At 39.6% G+C, this 18195-nt stretch overlaps 1 protein-coding gene across 2 annotated transcripts; it reads left to right on the top strand.

The window, feature by feature from the left end:
• The first annotated feature begins 1810 nt into the window (after nucleotides 1-1810).
• Nucleotides 1811-17379, top strand: pkz (protein kinase containing Z-DNA binding domains). 2 transcript variants are annotated; one of them, XM_061228190.1, is made up of 11 exons: nucleotides 1811-2064; nucleotides 10660-11320; nucleotides 11444-11527; nucleotides 12180-12299; nucleotides 13109-13213; nucleotides 13524-13613; nucleotides 13790-13973; nucleotides 14073-14213; nucleotides 14850-14951; nucleotides 15070-15132; nucleotides 15856-17379. In XM_061228190.1, exons 2-11 carry the CDS (start codon nucleotides 10806-10808, stop codon nucleotides 15979-15981), a joined length of 1530 nt encoding a protein of 509 aa, XP_061084174.1. In that variant the 5' UTR covers nucleotides 1811-2064; nucleotides 10660-10805; the 3' UTR covers nucleotides 15982-17379. The 2 variants fall into 2 exon arrangements, with proteins under 2 accessions (XP_061084174.1, XP_061084173.1); XM_061228189.1 differs by lacking the exon at nucleotides 1811-2064 and adding an exon at nucleotides 9917-10174.
• The last annotated feature ends 816 nt before the right edge of the window (nucleotides 17380-18195 follow it).

The following is an 18195-nucleotide window of genomic DNA, read 5'->3' as shown; positions in this document are numbered from 1 at the left end:
GTTACATTAACAGAATTAGAGGATGAATTGGATGAAGTATATGTCTGATTTACAGTGATATTTATGATAATATCAATAAGTATCAATAATTGTATCTCTAAAATATTAATATACTTGTGCAGAAATTTTGGTATAGAGGATAATAACGGTAAAGATATATATTTAATAAGCTTTTTATCAGTTTTATATTCATCCCTCCAGAAACCATTTTTGAATGTATTCAGCAAATTTGTAGAGCAATATAAGATATACATTATTTGAAACAATGCTCAATCTCTGTCACATCTTCTTTTTTTGTTATTGCTGTTATTTTCATCTGATGTATGAAATTACTGTTCTCAATTTGGTAGAGCGGCAACGAAAAAAACATGTGACTACAGAATTATTTAACTTCATGGTTCGGGCATCCCATAATCACGAACACACACGCACAGCACTTTGCTCAAGAGCTCGTAGTCGGCTATTCCTGAATTCATAGAACTTGGGAATTGTGTGACTATCATGAGCTGCATAATGTTTACAAAAAGGAGGAATCTTATTTGCTCTGTGTGGTGTTGTCGTGTCTAGGAAACGACAGAGTCCAAATCTTCAATTTGTCAAAAAACATCTTCACGAGGGAAAAGACGACACCACGGCAGCTTCTTCAGGAAAATCAGACTTTATTAGCAGAAGCGCATAAAGCCGGATCAGTTCTCCAGAACTGAACCCCGACTGTCATTTTTACACCCATTTTATACACAGTTACTCCACCTACAACCCCTCCTCAAACCTCATTGTGGCAAATCACCCACACTGTTCTTATCTTAACTCCTCTCAAAGCTCCTCCCACAACATCATTGTGGCAAATAGCTAACGGTCCTTATGCACTGCCAGCTCTGTACAAAGTTCAGGGCGTTCTGCCAACTACGAACAAAGTTCAGGACTCCCCCTGTCCTCACTTGGTCCTCACCCAGCACCTGCTCTTGGCAGAGTGGAAAACTACCAGACCTCATAAAGTTCTGGATGCCCCCCCCTCTAACAGACACGTCATCCATACACGTCACTCTGTATCTTTCGCTTTTATAAGACGAACTAAGCAGCAGTAATCATTGAAAATATACAGACATACTAAACATTTGATTAATATTATCTTCTAATATTCTTTTCTAATATACAGACAAACTAAACATTTGATTAATTATTGTCTTCTAAGTGAGTAAATGTACGTTGCATTCTTTGCTCTCATTTCAACAGTTTTCACTGTGGTTTCTTGCGTTTTCATAAGCTCAGCTATAATTAATGTTCTAGGTACAAGCAGCGTACATGTGATATATTGATTATAAGTCACTTGCATATAGATAGACTTCTGGCATAAATCATTGAGAGTCCCGGAGAAATCAGCTGTACAGGCATATCTCGCTTTGCCCGTGTCCTTGACAGTTCGAGACGCCTCCCCCCCAGCTGGCTGCTTTATTAAACTCCGGTTACATATGGGTCACTGTGTAATTCTAGCACAATTTAGCAGTTAATCAGTTTGAAACTATACAGGGTACATATCATACTTTAATATGGATATATTGATACACTTTTAGCTTAAATCATCGAACGTTTTGGAGGAACCAGCCTGCTCATCAAGGTGGAGTCTGATTTTGACTTGTGATTGTTTATCATGCTTTTAGGAGGGAAATCTTTTGTTCTGTGAATTTTCCCCTATAGTGTGTCAAGGGATCCGTTACGACATGTTTTACGATATGTGTTGCGACAGTTACGGTCGTATTAGGCAGGAAGTGACTTGCAGTGTTGTTGTTGAGACGGGTGTTACGAGAGCAAAGAGACGTGTTGAAACCACAAGAAGTCTCATCATTTTTAGAATAAAAAACAAGTTTATTACATAGTGTGTGGTGTAACTGCCAGCGCTAGTCCAATGACTCACTTGCTGTTCCAAATCAAGCGGTTCCGTTTACCCGTTTACTCGAAAATGAAACTCAAAATGTTCACGTAAACGCTGTAGCATAAATGTATTCATTGTGGTTTATCGACCTACAAAGTGTCACACGGAAAAGTCGCGATCCTAAGCTGATCCAGGTAAGGAATGTTTTTATACCAACTAGAAAAAATTCCAGGGAAATTTTAAGTGTGCTGCTGCTGGTGCCCATCCCTCACTCAAACACAGATGTAACCCACAATTTGGTCCTCACAAAAATGGAGAACCTCATCTATACACTTGTGTGTGTGTGTGTGTGTGTGTGTGTATTTGCCCTTATGATAAGTTCATAGGCCACACACACACACACACACACACACACACAGATCTAAAACAAAATTTGGTCCTCACAAAAATAGACATCCTCATCTATACACATGCTCTGGGCAGTTGCTAGGGTGTTCTGGGCGGTTGCTAAGGTGTTCTGGGCGGTTGCTAGGGTGTTCTAGGTGGTTGCTAGGGTGGTCTGGGCAGTATAAGGGTACAATTCCCAAGGTGGCGTTGTCTGGCTAAGTATGGGTTGCTCAACCACACCCAACCTCCTGTTACAGTTAGCACAACCATTAAGACATGGACATAGAAATAAAACAGTTAAAAACCTCGGTATTTTCATATAATGTGGACAGGATGGAGTCAGTCAGTTAGCTAGTTATTTAGTTAATTATTCTTATTAATTACTTAGTTAGAAGTGTTAGGCAGAGGCAGAACATACATACAGTTCAACAGCATCACAAACTACAAATAAACAACCAAATCAACACCTCTCTAAAATAATAAAAACTTTATAGAATATTACAGTGCATTAGTTTTGGTAAATATAAATTACAGTGACAGTTCACTAATCAGCTGAGCTTAGTTAGCCAGTCAGCTGACTAGTTAGCCAGTCAGCTAGCTAGTTAGTCGGTCAGTCAGCTAACTTGTTAGTTTGTTAATCAGTTAGTAACAGTCACTTAGTTAATCAGTTAGTCAGACCGTCAGTTAGTTAGTTAAGCTAGCTAGCGCCGAAGCTAACGCTAACTAGCGCGACGAAGCTAACGAAAGCTAGCACCGAAGCTAACGTCAAACAAATCGCTGTATCTTGAAAACTATAACTCACAAAAAATCATTTTGATTGAACCGAGACTTCAGTGGCGAGATCGATCTGTGAGATGTGTCGGTAGGATTTAGAATGCAGGAGTTGTGGCAGTTGAAAAATCGCCATATTTTATTTATTTTACTCTGCAGTTTACCACTCAGATAACATAGGAAGCTAGCCAAGGCTAGCGCTAGCTTCGGTACTTCCGGTTCTATTCCGGTCACAGGCTGTGAATGCTGCGGTAAAAACGAGTGATACTACATGTATTGTGCTTATTTGTGTCAGTTTTAGACTTCATATTTATGTTGTGGTCGAAGCTAGGGCTAGCCTCGGCTAGCCTCGCCTGAACGTACAAGCATGTCACAGCCTGCTATGTGTCAGGGCCGTTGCTAAGGCAACCAGCACGCGCGTGTCTCTGGTGATTAATAACGAACGAGAGAGAGAGAGAGAGAGAGAGAGAGGGGGGGGGGGGGGGGGGGATGGGCGGTTGAGTGAGCTGAGTGCCAAGCAACCAGGGGCTCGTGTATGTTCTGTGTGTGTGAGAGTCTCTGTCTGTTAGAGATGTAGGAACTAACTTTTTTTTTCTGACATGCTCGGGTTTAAACGCTTCTCTTTCCAAAATTATGTCATATCTCTTAGATATTTGAATGTGAGTGACAGGGTGAAAATATGAACAGTTTGATATATAATATGTCAATGTACTGTGAAAATTGAAGGAGTAGCGGCAGTTTGTGTGTACAACTTTGTGTAAATGTTTAACTGCATACAACTTTGTGTAAATGTTTAACTGCCTACGGCCCAAATGCTAGTGGTGAAGCTAACTGGCGCTGGTGCCGAACAAATCCATGTATCTTCAAAAGTATAAGTCAGATCTAATTTATTTTTGTATTTTGAGCGACCCAAGACTTCAATGGCGATTCCGATCTATGAGATGTGTCTGTAGGATTTAAAATGCAGGAGCGGTGACAGTTTATAAATCACCATATTGTGCCTACTTTACGCGGCAGTTGACGCTTCAGATAACATTAGAGTCAATGAGAGCTGGATCCGGCACTCTCTGCACTTTTGGGCGATTTATTAAAAAACCGTGAGTCCTATCTCAATGGAAGTAACATTGCATGAGAGAGGACAAGTTTCTCTACATTTTGATGTATAAATTGTTGTTGTAGAGTAGAAGCTGTGGGAGTAAGATGAGAATGTCTTGAATATTTTTGATAAAATTTAGAAGGGCTGAATGCTAGAGTGGGTGATGTCACCGCACTCTAAAGCCACGCAATACACACCCATTATAAAATCTGAAAATCTCAAAAATTTCATAAAACATAAACTGTGATTTTGTAAAAACCGTAGAAGATATCAAAAAGTGTCTTTAGACCAACACAGTTCAAAGTCTTGTGACCCGTTTAAACCTTTAATCACGTTCTGCGACAAAGTATGATGAAGTGGTGTGGCTCCAAAGAGGCGGTTGAGTGAGCTGAGTGCCAAGCAACCAGGGGCTCGTGTATGTTCTGTAAATAAAATTATGAAGTATGGCTGAGAATATTAAGGTGTGTGCTTTTGCACTACAAAGCTCTGCTTTGTATTGCAATGCGCAGCACACAATTAAATAAAATTAAATAAAATTATGAAGTATGGCTGAGAATATTAAGGTGTGTGCTTTTGCACTACAAAGCTCTGCTTTGTATTGCAATGCGCAGCACACAATTAAATAAAATTAAATAAAATTATGAAGTATGGCTGAGAATATTAAGGTGTGTGCTTTTGCACTACAAAGCTCTGCTTTGTATTGCAATGCGCAGCACACAATTAAATAAAATTAAATAAAATTATGAAGTATGGCTGAGAATATTAAGGTGTGTGCTTTTGCACTACAAAGCTCTGCTTTGTATTGCAATGCGCAGCACACAATTAGCTCCGATCACATAGCTGCCAACTCTCACGTTTTCGGCGTGAGACACATGCATTTGCATGTGCGTGTGAAAACAGGCAAATGCGTGTGTCTCACGCCGAAAGCGTGAGAGTTGGCAGCTATGTATCAGTTCAGTAACTTACATAGGTCTGCTAATGAATGAATGAATGAATGAATGTTTCTTTATTTCGAACATTAACATAAAAACATTTTGAAAATAATAATAAGTACAATACACAATACATTAAAAACATCTTAAAACAAAAAGGAGAAAAAAAACAAACAAAAACAAAAACATAATAATGTACAATATTAATCATAATTACAATGAAAATTATAGTATTTGTTCGAAAAGGAGTAGGAATGAAGCCTCTGCTTATCTGGTCCTACCCCTATTTACTTCAAAAATAAACTTAAATCAGGTCTCTGTCAACATTCTATTTAATTCCTTTTCATATTTCCTTATTTTCCTTTTAACCTGAGCCATAATGTACCTTATTGCCATGTGCCCTCACCCCCCCCCCCCCCCCCCCCCGCTTCCTCTTCTCTCCCTCAATCATAATATTTCTAAACCTTCTCTTAAACAATACAATAGTTCTACTTTGTTTTATTTCATCATTCAAACTGTTCCACAGAGTCAGTCCACCAAATGAAATGCACATGCTCTTCAAATCTGTGCGAACACAGCGTTTCTCAAAATTATTTTTCCCTCTTAAATTATACCCACATTCTTTGTCCTTAAATAACTTTTGAATGTTACAGGGGAGTAAATGATTCTTTGCTTTATACAACATTTGTGCAGTTTTGAACTTGACCAGATCCATAAACTTGAGACACTTGGAATTCCGAAATAATATATTAGTATGTTCCCTTTACCCAACATGGTGTACAATTCTTAATGCTCTTTTTTGGAGTATACATAACGGTTGTAAAGTTGTTTTATAGGCATTCCCCCAAACCTCCACACAGTAAGTCAAATAAGGCAGTACAAGTGAACAATATAAAATATACAACACCCCTTGTTCCAGTATATGTTTGGCTTTCCCCAACACAGCAATGCTCCTTGCTAGTTTGGATCTTATATATTTTACCTGTGGCTTCCAAGAAACTTTACAGTATAGTATTACCCCTAGAAATTGTATTTCATATACCCTCTCAATATCAACCTGGTCCACAACCAGTTGCACTCTTGTGTCTATTTTACGATTACCAAAAATCATTAATTTGGTTTTATTCAAATTCAATGATAATCTATTTACATCAAACCATGTTTTTAATTTATTCATTTCTATTTTAACCATTGCTAAGAGCTGTTCTAAATTATCTCCGGAACAAAGGATGTTGGTATCATCTGCAAATAGAACCAATTTAAATAATTTTGATACTTTATATATATCATTTATATATAAAATAAACAATATTGGACCAAGTACTGACCCTTGCGGGACTCCACATATAATGTCTAAGCAAGATGATTTGTGATCTCCCAACTGTACAAATTGTTGCCTGTTGCTGATATAGCTTTTTAACCACTTAAGCCCTACTCCTCTGATCCCATACCTTTCCATTTTACTAAGCAATATATCATGATTAATTGTATCAAACGCTTTCTTTAAATCTATAAATATTCCTACAGCATACTTTTCCTTATCTATACAATTCGTTATTTCCTCTGTTAGCTCCATTAATGCCATGACCTGTTGACCTGTTGGCTCTAAAACCATATTGGCTATCTGATAATAAGTTATGTTCCTCGATAAAGTTGTATAATCTATTAAAGTACAGGCAATTTTATTGAAAATATTGGGGGAATACCTCAACAACATAAATATCATTCGAGGACCCGTTAATATTAAAATAATTATCTAGATAGACTTACCGAAACGTGCGTCGGAGCCCATGGAAATTATTCGCGCCAGGCGATTTCGAATAGTTAAGGAATCCACACTGTAAGGACGTCATTCGTTTATCTCGAAACAGCGCCGTGATATCAACGTGCGGCTAAGAATATATCGCATCCGAAGTGATAAGAACTTCCGTTGAGAATGAATGGGAAAAGTTAAGGGAAGTTAAGCTTAACCGCGGCGTTCGATCCCCGGCGGTAGGCATGATAAGATCCACACAGCCGTTGAGCCCTTGAACAAGGCTCTGGATAAGAGCGTCTGCCAAATGCTATTAATGTAATGTAATGGAATCTGGAATTTCTTGTGAATTAAACTATGTTTGATAACAAATGATAACAAATGTAGAGTGAAGAATGTCACAACAATTAAATAGTATAGAAATGCATCACATTTACAGTACATGCACATTCATATGTGTTGTGATACTTACATCTTGATGTAATTTGCTGGACAAAGATCAATATCTGGGCACATTTTATTTTACTGTTATACGGTGTGTTGCTGATGCATTTCTGTGTTTAAAAGATTGAATGAAATGCTACGTGAATATCATGTCACCCAGGGATAAAATATGGGATAAAATTGTGTATCACTTTGATTTCATTTTCTTAGAATGTATTTGTTGTGACTCTTTCATTGCGTATACTAAACTCTTAAAGAAAGCTCTCAAAACGCAGTAAGCAGTTCACCACAGAAAGGCGCCATCCCTCCACTGAAACACCCATCAAGCCATTGTGATACAAGTCACTTTAGTCTTACGTTTTTGCTTTCTGACATGAACTCATGAGGTCATGAAGACCATGATGCACTGCTACCTACAGAAGTAACGGGATTCTTATCTGTTATTTACCTATACTTTGATTAACACTCCTAGATTATATATTATGCAACTGTCACTTGATTTACTGTGCCATGTATACACCTTGATCTGAGGCCTGTCTGTCTTTTCACAACAGATATTTTTAAACTGTAATGGTTGTTTCATGCAGGTGTATTTGTGTATTCAAGTATTCTGTTGCTTACTAATTGACATTTACATTTTTGTCATTTAGCAGACGCTTTTAATCCAAAGTGATTTACAAGTGCATAAATTCTTCCACAAGTTAAAGCATCAAACCCGTAACTAATCACAGCATCACATCCATAACTAATTATATTTCATTATTTTTGAGTAATAGTTCCTGCTATACTGTATGTTTTAATTCATTTTTGTATTACAGTATTTACAGCCATACTTAGGTGAAATATTTTGATATCAGAACCAATGTTTTATTTATTCTTTTCAGTATAAACTTAAGAAATGCTGTCTGAAAAACCAGCGGACAGACCAGATGCCCCCGAGATCACTGCAGAGCTGGAGAAATACCGGACTTACATTAAAAAAGACTAGCATGCACTTCAGGAGATGAAAACTATTTAAGACTATGAGGAAAACCTCTGTCATATCCTGTGCCTTTAACATCCTTACACAGGGTTATGCATCTCTGTTCGGTAGCCTTGGATAGGCTACAAGCGGTTATAAAAATGGTGGCCCTGCCATAAATACCCGCTTTGCGAAACATATAACATGAGTCTTATGTTGAGACCGGGTCACAGAGATGTTGATTCAATGCTGTGGCCATTTCTGAACCTGTAGTTTTGTAGTTTTGGTATGTTTAGCAGCTATCCCCCGATAATGTCTCTGTCAGTGGGCTCCCCCTTGCAGCCTCTCTCCTCTTTGCTAGTGCAGTTTGAAAGAACACTGCTGACAAGCTGTACCTTTATTCACCAAACTCTGTAAACAGATTCTTGAATTCAGTATTCACCATAATTGTTGGGATACTGTCAAAATATGTTTCAGTTGCTTCTCTGTATACCGACTACTTTTCAAGACCCTGTTTACAGAGTTTGGGGATAAAAATACATGTGAAATGAAGAAAATGAAAAATGTCTTTATTTAACACATTGTATTCAAATTCAACAGGTTGTACACAGCCAACGCAACTGAGGAATTGGCTGTAAGACCAAACGTAACCATGTGTAGACACAACTATAAGAATGAAAACAAGCCCTTGGAGACCTTGGGAATAGCAAAATCCCAACCTAAACATTGTCCTTGGCGGAAACTTCAATTTCACTTTTCATGATGAGCTTGACAGATATCCTTCTGAACCTCAGGCAGACAACACAGGTATTCACTTTTGACTTGAATTTACCTGAAAAATATTTTTTTTCTTTTTTTCTTTTTGCAATCCAGACTTGACTTCAGACTTCTGACTTCAGATTCTCTAGTTCAATTCCCTTCCAGGGTTGAAAGTTTCCCTACTCCACTGTCCAGTTCACAAATCATTTTTCTTCAATTAAATATGTCTTCCTAACATTCAGTAACTCTTATTGGAAATTATATAATCTTTTAGAACATAAATAACCGGGAATGTATGTGTCTAATATTATATATTTATTGGGAAAGGGATAGATGCTTTCAGTATTGGGAACAACTAAAATATGAGATAAGTCAAGTTATTCAGGATTGAAGAATCTGACATAATTAAAAAAATGATGACACTCAAGACTTTCTCAAATGCAGACCAAGTTACATTAACAGAATTTGAGGATGAATCGGATTAAGTATATGTCTGATTTACAGTGATATTTCTGATCATTTCAATAAGTGTCAATAATCTCAATATGTTAATACTTGTGCAGAAATTATTTTTGGTAATAATAACGGTAATGAGATGTATTTAATAATCTTTTTTTATCAGTTTTATATTCATCCCTCCAGAAACCATTTTTGAATGTATTCATCAAATCTGTAGAGCAATATAAGATATAGATTATTTGAAACAATGCTCAATCTCTGTCACGTCTTCTTTTTTTGTTTTTGCTGTTACTTTCATCTGATGTATGTAATTACTGTTCTCAATCTCTCTAGTCAATTTGGTAGACCGGTAACGAAAAAAACCACGTGACTACAGTATTATTTAGCTTCATGGTTCTTGCATCCCATAATCACGAGCACGCACGCACAGCACTTTGCGCGAGAGCTCATAGTCGGCTACTCCTGAATTCATAGAACTTGGGAATTGTGTGACTGTCATGAGCTGCATAATATTTCCAAAAAGGAGGAATCTTATTTGCTCTGTGTGGTGTGTGGTGTAACTGCCAGCGCTAGTCCAACTCACTTGCTGTTCCAAATCGAAAGCGGTTCCGTTACTTCCGTTTACTCGAAAACGAAACTCCACGTAATGTTCCACGTAAACGCTGTAGCCTAAATGTATTCATTGTGGTTTATCGACCTACAAAGAGTCACACGAAAATGTTGCGATCCTAAGCTGATCCAGGTAAGGAATGTTAGCTCCTATCAGTTCAGTAACTTACATACGTCTGCTAAACCGCTAATGCATAGCATAGGAAAATGTATTCGTATGCATTTTGAGTTCGATGCAGAAATCAACGTGATTTTGTCTCCAGTGTTCGGATCTAGCCCACTTTGCATTCTTTTTACTTGAATATTCTTTGTTCATGGATACATGTATATACAGTGACGATTCGTAACACAGCAGTCATATGGGCTGTAGTTTATAGTGCTCGTGCTTGTTCGAATCATTGCCATTCTAGAATTTTCTCGAACCAAACCCCATAGACCTACAGGGGAAATATGTATATTGTACATGTACTACCAATACGTATTTTAAGATGTTTCAATTCATTATATGGGTGTGTGGACATGTGTTGAACAATATATCCTGATAACATTTATTGTATTTGTAACTAATACAAGTGAAGAATTTTTCAATTCTGTTAACTTTGTATGTTTATTTTGCAGGTGAATCAAACGAAACATTGGCTATTTGGCTGAGAGGGACATTGTATCGCTGAAAGTAGATACTGCGGGGAAATAAATCAGCCATCACAGAAGATTGTGAACAACTAAGTCATTTTCACGAGAGTGTGGCACACAGTACTGTGCCAATGTCTACATTGAATGCCAGTGGTGGTGCAGAGAACTTAGAGGAGAAAATATGTGCTTTCTTAAAGAGAAAGGGAGCTGTCGGGTTAAAGGCCTTGGAGATTGCCAAAGGAGTCGGGCTGACAAAGGCCAAAGATGTTAACAAAGCACTGTACGACTTGCAAAAGGCTGGGCGTCTGCAGAAAGCAGGGGAGACTCCCCCTCTCTGGTCCCTGGCGGGGCCCTGTGTGTCAGCTGAGGGGCCCTGTGTGTCAGCTGAGGGGCCTGGGGCACCCAGCCTCGCTGTTGCCCCTTCAAAGGATAAAATAAAGACCATTCTTAGGTCACTCTCAGGCCGTGGAGGGGTTACAGCCAAGAAACTCGCAAGGGAATTGAACCAACCCTGCAAAGCTGTTAACGCCCAACTCTACGGCATGCTGGCAAGTGGAGAGGTGGAACAAACGAAGTGGTCTAAAGACGATCCCTCCCTCTGGAGCTGCGCTGAGGAAAACGGACACGGACATAAGAAAGCAGGAAGGTACGGATGATATAAACGTGGAAAATGTGTGTGTGTGTGTGCAATACATGAGTGAGAATGCTTGCATTGAGCACGTGTGTGTTTCAGAGTTTCATACTTTTTAAAATGTTCCTTTTTCTGCAGTGACAACCAAAATGATTCAGTAGTATGGACTACTGGTGAAAGCAGTGACAGTAACAGACTTACGTCTCATCTGCCCGTCTCAAGGTAGGTGTACACTACACTGCAGTGTAGCTTTTAGCTTCACCTGTGTACCTGCAAAAGTATATTGTCACCCACTGTAAACTTATAATTCACTCCAGTCTCCAGAGTATAAACCAAATTATCGATGCAACCAGCGACATCCATAGCAGTCGTCAGTCGCAGCAATGCTCTGTCGCTACACTCTAAATTGGCCTTATTACTGTAAATAGTGTAAATACAACAAAGCCCCTGAATGTATCTGTTTGTAGGTTCTGAGTTCTTTTGTGAGACCACAGCTGTTTGGGAGGAGAGTATTCATATGAATGCACGTGAACTACCGAGAGTGACTTTTTATATAGCGCCAGTTGCAGTAAGGATAATTGTTTTTCACACCGGAATGAAAGTATATGATTAGAACAGTAGACTGTGGCTCCAGGCAGGAACTGACATGGTGTAGCCCCAATAAGATCCGCACAGCCATTGGGCCCTTCAGCAAGGTCCTTAACCCTGCATTGCTCCAGGGGAGGACTGTCTCCTGCTCAGTCTAATCAACTGTACGTCGCTCTGGATAAGAGCGTCTGCCAAATGCCAATAATGTAATGTAACATGGCTACTGTACTGTAATTGTTGCAAGAAGGAGACATTACCTGGACATTAATGGTTTGCGTGTTTTTAGGTTTTCGGAGGAATACAGTTCAATACAGAAGCTGGATGAAGGTGGATTTGGAGACATTTATAAGGCAAAACAAAACCTTGATAAGACATACTATGCCATTAAGGTGGTGAAGTATTATGTGTGAGTGATTTTACATTATTCTAATAACTGGAATAGGAACTGGAACATGTGAACATACTGTACTTTATTAATGTTTCAATGGAACCAACCAAAATCAAACATTCATTTAATAGAAAATGCGTACACAATAACCCAGATCATTTATTATTGGCACCACTGGGTGCATCTGTAATGAGAGAGTGATTTTTGTTTTCCAAGGTGGGATTTGAACCCCAGCCTCTCACTTGTCCAAAGATTTGTTATACAAATGCGTCACCAGTCAGCTAAAGGTGAACTCACCTCGAGCCAAGGCCAACAACATTCTTTTGAATTTGAGGGTTATGACATCAGGGAGCGTTGTCACGGTAGCCTGCCACAAGCCTTCACTTACCTGTGCTAACTAGCCGAGCTAACCCTGCTACACATCCACCTCTGGCAAGGATAACAGCAGGGAGACTTCTCCTGTAATGCTTGACAGGGTCAATGAACACATTTTGAGGGACTTTGGACCATTTCTCTATGCAGATTCTCCAAATTAAAATATTGATATAATATTGATCTTAACCAGTGCCCCCGGACCTATATACATCACTGCTGCACCACCATGTCTCACCATGGGTATGAGGTGCCTCTCCTTCATTTAATTTCAAGGGTGCCAATTATTCTGGAACTTACATAAGAAAATGCTTACATAAGAAATGCTTATCATTAATGTAAATACAGCACCATATGCAGTAAAAATGTATATAACACTTGATTGTTAGACTTCCTTGAATAATCATAATGCTGTTAGTGTTTTTTTTTTATCTCTCTCCCTCTCTCTCTCTCAGGCATGCATTGCGTGAAGTTGAAGCTTTGGCACAACTTCAGCACCCCAACATTGTGCGTTACTCCACAACTTGGAAAGAGTCAAGTCCCCCGCAACCCACAGAAAGGCATGTTAGCTTAGAATACTAATACATTCTAGAGAAAGACATGTTAGCTTAGAGTACTTATACCTTGCAGAGAATCACGTTAGCTTAGAGTACTTATACCTTGCAGAGAATCACATTAGCTTAGAGTACTTATACCTTGCAGTGAAACACATTTTAGCTTAGAGTGCTGATGCATTCTTATCCGCGAATTTTTTGCTCTTATTTAGTCAAGTTTGTGTAAATAAATGAACAATCCTTCAATTTTCATATTGTATGAAAAGAGTTGAGATTATTTTTTTCTCAATTCATTTGTGGTGAAATTTTCCTTCAGGTTTAAAGATGAAGAGGATGAATCTGATGAAGAGGATGAATCTGATGAAGAAGATGGATCAGAGTCATCAGATGTATCCTTCAAATCAAAGTAAAGTTCACAAGTACCTCACAATGCACCTCACAAAATATAACAACCAATTCAACTTCTTTAATGTATTGTAATGTTTGGTACTGATTATAATTATTGCAGCTGCCTTTTTCCTATTGCATATCGTTTCTCAGGTGTACCTGTCTGTTCATGCTTGCCCTGTGCTCTTTCTGCAGTGCCCCCAGTACATACCTGTACATCCAAATGGAGTTCTGTGGGGGGGGGACACTGACTGGCTGGATCGATAAGAAGAATCATGAGGAGGCCCGAGGAAAAATGGAGACGCTGAACATATTTCAGGAAATAGTGGGTGGAGTGGAATATATTCATTCACAGGAACATATTCACAGAGACTTGAAGGTAGGTTGTTAAACATTTAGGAATTACAACGTAGAAACTTGTTGCATGTTATTTGCAAAGTGATGTTGCACATTGTGTATTTTTTTTGCTTTGCTCTAGCCTGACAACATACTCTTTGGAAGTGACGGTACAGTTAAGATTGGAGACTTTGGACTTGTGACAAAAAAAAAGGACAAAAATGGCGCTGCTATTGAACGGACCAAGAAAACAGGAACAGAATCTTACATGAGCCCTGAACAGGTTATTGATGAATACATGTTTCTTTTATTTATATGTGAGGCAAATTTTTTAGCTGTACTGGAAAGACTGAATCAGAAAAAATGAGTCATTTTAATGGCCATTCTATCAGGAGATTGTTGTCAAATTCAGCTATGCCAGCTTTACCAGCTCGAAAATTATGCTGATTAAGCTGGTCATACACAGAGACGGGTGTTTTCCGATTCACACCCTGCCCGTTCATTCAGTCCCACAGACACAAGCACAGCACAAGCCTGCCTCTTTTAACGGACAGGGTTTATGAACGATTGAGCTGAAGCTAGCCCTAAAAGCAGAGCCAGGCCTTTGTTGGGTGTTGTACTTAATACAACCCTGCTGTAAAATCCAGCTATGTCAACTTGACATCTTGGGAATTGAGCTGGTTAAGCTGGTCATAAGCTGGTCTAGCTGGGTATGAGCTGGTCAACCAGTTTGGCCAAACTGGGAGCTAGTCTGAACTGGTCAACCAGGTAAATCATGTTGAGCTGGGAGCTGGTCTGAATTTGTCAACCAGCTGTTTCAGAATCTCAGCAGGGAACCGTTCTTCAAACAGGTGAAAGTGGGCAAAGAAGGACGTTAGATACAACTGCTGTTTATAAAGTGATTCCATTTCTATGACAGGAAAACCGGAGTGAATATGATGAGAAAGTGGATATCTTTCCCCTTGGCTTGATCTTTTTCGAAATACTCTGGAGGCTTTCGACCGGCATGGAGCGAGTGATGGTAAGTGAGTAGAAGGTTGTTCAGATTTCACACGATTCCAGACTTCATCCCAATGATTATTTGGGAGCTGGATGAGCAGCGTTTTTGTTTCTGAATTGTAGAATGTTGTCTTATACAGCTTTGGGTTGATCTGAGGAGAGGATTCCTTCCAGAGAAGTTCCGTAAGGAGCACAGGTTTGAGGTGAGTGTTCTTGACACCTCGTAAATACATTGCTCTTCCGGCAGTATCGGCCTTTGAATCACTGTTCTCACCACTCTTACTCCCTCAAGACCCTGTTGTCTTCTGAACCTGCTGCTGTTCTCTCCTCCATCTGTCATTCATCTCTCCCTCCATCTCCTCCATCTCTCCTCCATCTCCTTCATCTCTCCCTCCATCTCTCCTCCCTCTCTCCCTAATCTTTCCCTCATCTCTCCTTTATCTCTCCCTCCATCTCTCCTCCATCTCCTCCATCTCTCCTTAATCTTTCCCTCATCTCTCCTCCATCTCGCCTTCATCTCCCTCTCTCCAGGGTTGGAGTGCATTGTCTACCAGACTGTCAAGCCAACACAGCAAAATTCTCAGATAGTATGATAGTAACACTCCCAGTACAGTGGAGAGCAGTGAATTGGTCTCCAACGGCTGTACTGTAGATTTCTAGAGGGTTTTCCACCACTGTTTTTTCAGTTTCCTAAATTAAGGCAGGAGACATAAGCAGTGAGTAGATGATCTGTAATGTCAATTTGTTTTGGAATTCAAAATCTTGCTTTAACAAGGAAGTTGTTATGAAGTTCTGGTAGAGGGGTAATGTGGATCCTGGTTTATGTTTGCAGAACATTTGGGTGTATTAAGTTTTAGTAGTGAGTCGGAGAGAAGGGTTTGCTCTGCTGATCACATGATGTACGTATACCGCTTGGTTTATTTCAGCATGCACTCATCAAGAAGATGCTCTCCGAAGCTCCAGAAGGTAGACCAGAGGCCAAAGACATCGTCAAGGACCTGATCCTCCTGATAGGAAAACAGGCCGGCCCGCTCGCTACTAAAAGTGCTTGAGCATGAGTCAATGGTGACTGTGTACAAGGCCTAATTAAATAACTGTGTGGGATAGACATGCATTCACCAGGGTTGATGTGAAACAGTGTCAATGCTAAAGTAGGGGAGACAGAAATTTCCCCTGCCCCTCCTTTCTGATATCCCTATCCTTGTCTAAGGATATTTCCCCCCCCCCCCCCAAAAAAAAAAAAAAAAAAAAAATGCACTTATGATGACAACTATGTTTAGAACAGCATTTCATGTGTATTTTGCTAGTTTCTGGATGTGATGCTTTGACTTATGGTAGAACCTATGCACTTGTAAGTCGCTTTGGATTAAAAGCATCTGCCAAATGACTAAAATGTAATGTAAAATGCAATTAATACAAAATCATATAAAATACTGGGTTATGGCACAATGAACTGTGCCTTAACTCAGAATCCTCACCATACCATTGCCCAGTGCGGTCTGTGGGCAGGGGAAGGGGGGCTTTAATTGGCTAGGATGTCTCATCGTCCAAGAGCTCTGATTGGAGACATTCAGTCTGGGAGTTGGAGGCATGATGGACTATCAACAGTAATAATGCATTGGGATGTGCCATAGGCTGTAAGCCTAATTGCTTTCATAAGAACAGTTTAAACAAGGAGTGAAATCACGTGGAGGGTGCCATGTATATCTCTGAAGGAATTTTTTGTCAGAATTAAACCATGTTGGTGTCGGGCTAATGATATCAAATGTAGAGTGAAGGATGTCACAATAATGAAATGGTATAGAGAGGTCTCACATTTACGGTACATGCACATATGTGTTGTGATACTTAAAACGATGTAATTTGCAGTTCACCACAGGAGGGCACCATCCCTCCACTGAAACGCCCATCAAGCCATTGTGATACAAGTCACTTTAGTTTTTACGTTTTTTGCTTTCTGGCATGAACTGATGAGGTCAAGAAGACCATGATGCGCTGCTACCTGTCACAGGATTCTTATCTCTTATTTTCAGCTCTCACAACGGTGTGTCTCATTATTATAGTTGTGTTTGCTAGGATGCTTTTTTGTATTGGTTTTACATGAGTGTGTATTATTGGTTTTACATGAGTGTGTATTATTTTTTCCCATTGTGTTTTTTTAAAACGGTTTTATAGATATAATCCTTTGTCGGATTAATCTACAAGGCCCAAGTTCTTATTTTTTTATCTTCTTTGCACTTGAAACTGTACTTCCCTCTAGGGTCTTTCAGTGCACTTGTCCCTAGCTATGGGTATGCACTTTGTTGTTCGTCGCTCTAGATAAGAGCACCTGCCAAATGCCTATAATGTAAATGTACTGTATTCGTTGACTGGGAAAGTCATGGGGATGCACACTATGCTGTGTCCATGTAATTATACCATAGTATATAATAAAGGACTATTTTACTGCCTTTTTTTGTTTCAGTCCTGAATGTTGAATACAAAAAAAAAAATTATACGACATTTATACCGTAAAATAAGTGTACATTAACTGAGATAATGTATGGTTCATTGTTTTCCTACTCTGGTAAGTATGGTTTATATTTGTGTTTTTATCATAGTTTGGCAGGGGGCGCTCTTGAGCCACTGTGGAAATTGGGCTGCAGACGAGCCCACAGGACGTGCTGTTATTCCACACAGCGCTCCGCAGGTAGATTCAAACCTGGGGACTGTGACATTTAATCACCGTTCGGGTGGCTGGCTAATATTTACACCTCACCAGCAAACAAGCAATGCTGTGCAAATATTCGATTGGACTCAAAGCGTTAAGCAGAAGATGCCAGTAAAATCGCATTATTCTTCTCTTCAGGAAAAAAAGCTTTCAAACATTACCCGATCTTTCTCTGCTGCGCAGAATCGATGGCATTCAGCAGCTCATGTTAGCCCCTGAGAGGGCGGTGCAATACCCGTCAACATGTTATACCTTTGTAGTACCTTTCCGTTCAAGCGGAGAGGGGTTGCACCATTTTGAAAGTGTCTGGCTAAGGGGAACATAAGTTACAGGGGGGACGCACAGAGTCAAATGCGCTAAGGGGAACACGTAGAACCAAATGTATGGCAGTAGCTATGGGGAACATGCAGAACCAAGCACGTCGCCGTAGTTATGGGGAACACATAGAGCCAAACGCATGTTCCGTAGCTTAGGGGAACACGTAGAACCAAATGCATCGCAGTAGCTAAGGGGAACATGCAGAGCCAGGCTGTTTCCGGCGGGATATCCAGATTGA

The sequence above is a fragment of the Conger conger genome, chromosome 18 (genome assembly GCF_963514075.1).
Source record: "Conger conger chromosome 18, fConCon1.1, whole genome shotgun sequence".
Lineage (NCBI taxonomy): Eukaryota > Metazoa > Chordata > Actinopteri > Anguilliformes > Congridae > Conger > Conger conger.
This window is presented reverse-complemented; position numbering and strand designations above follow the sequence as displayed.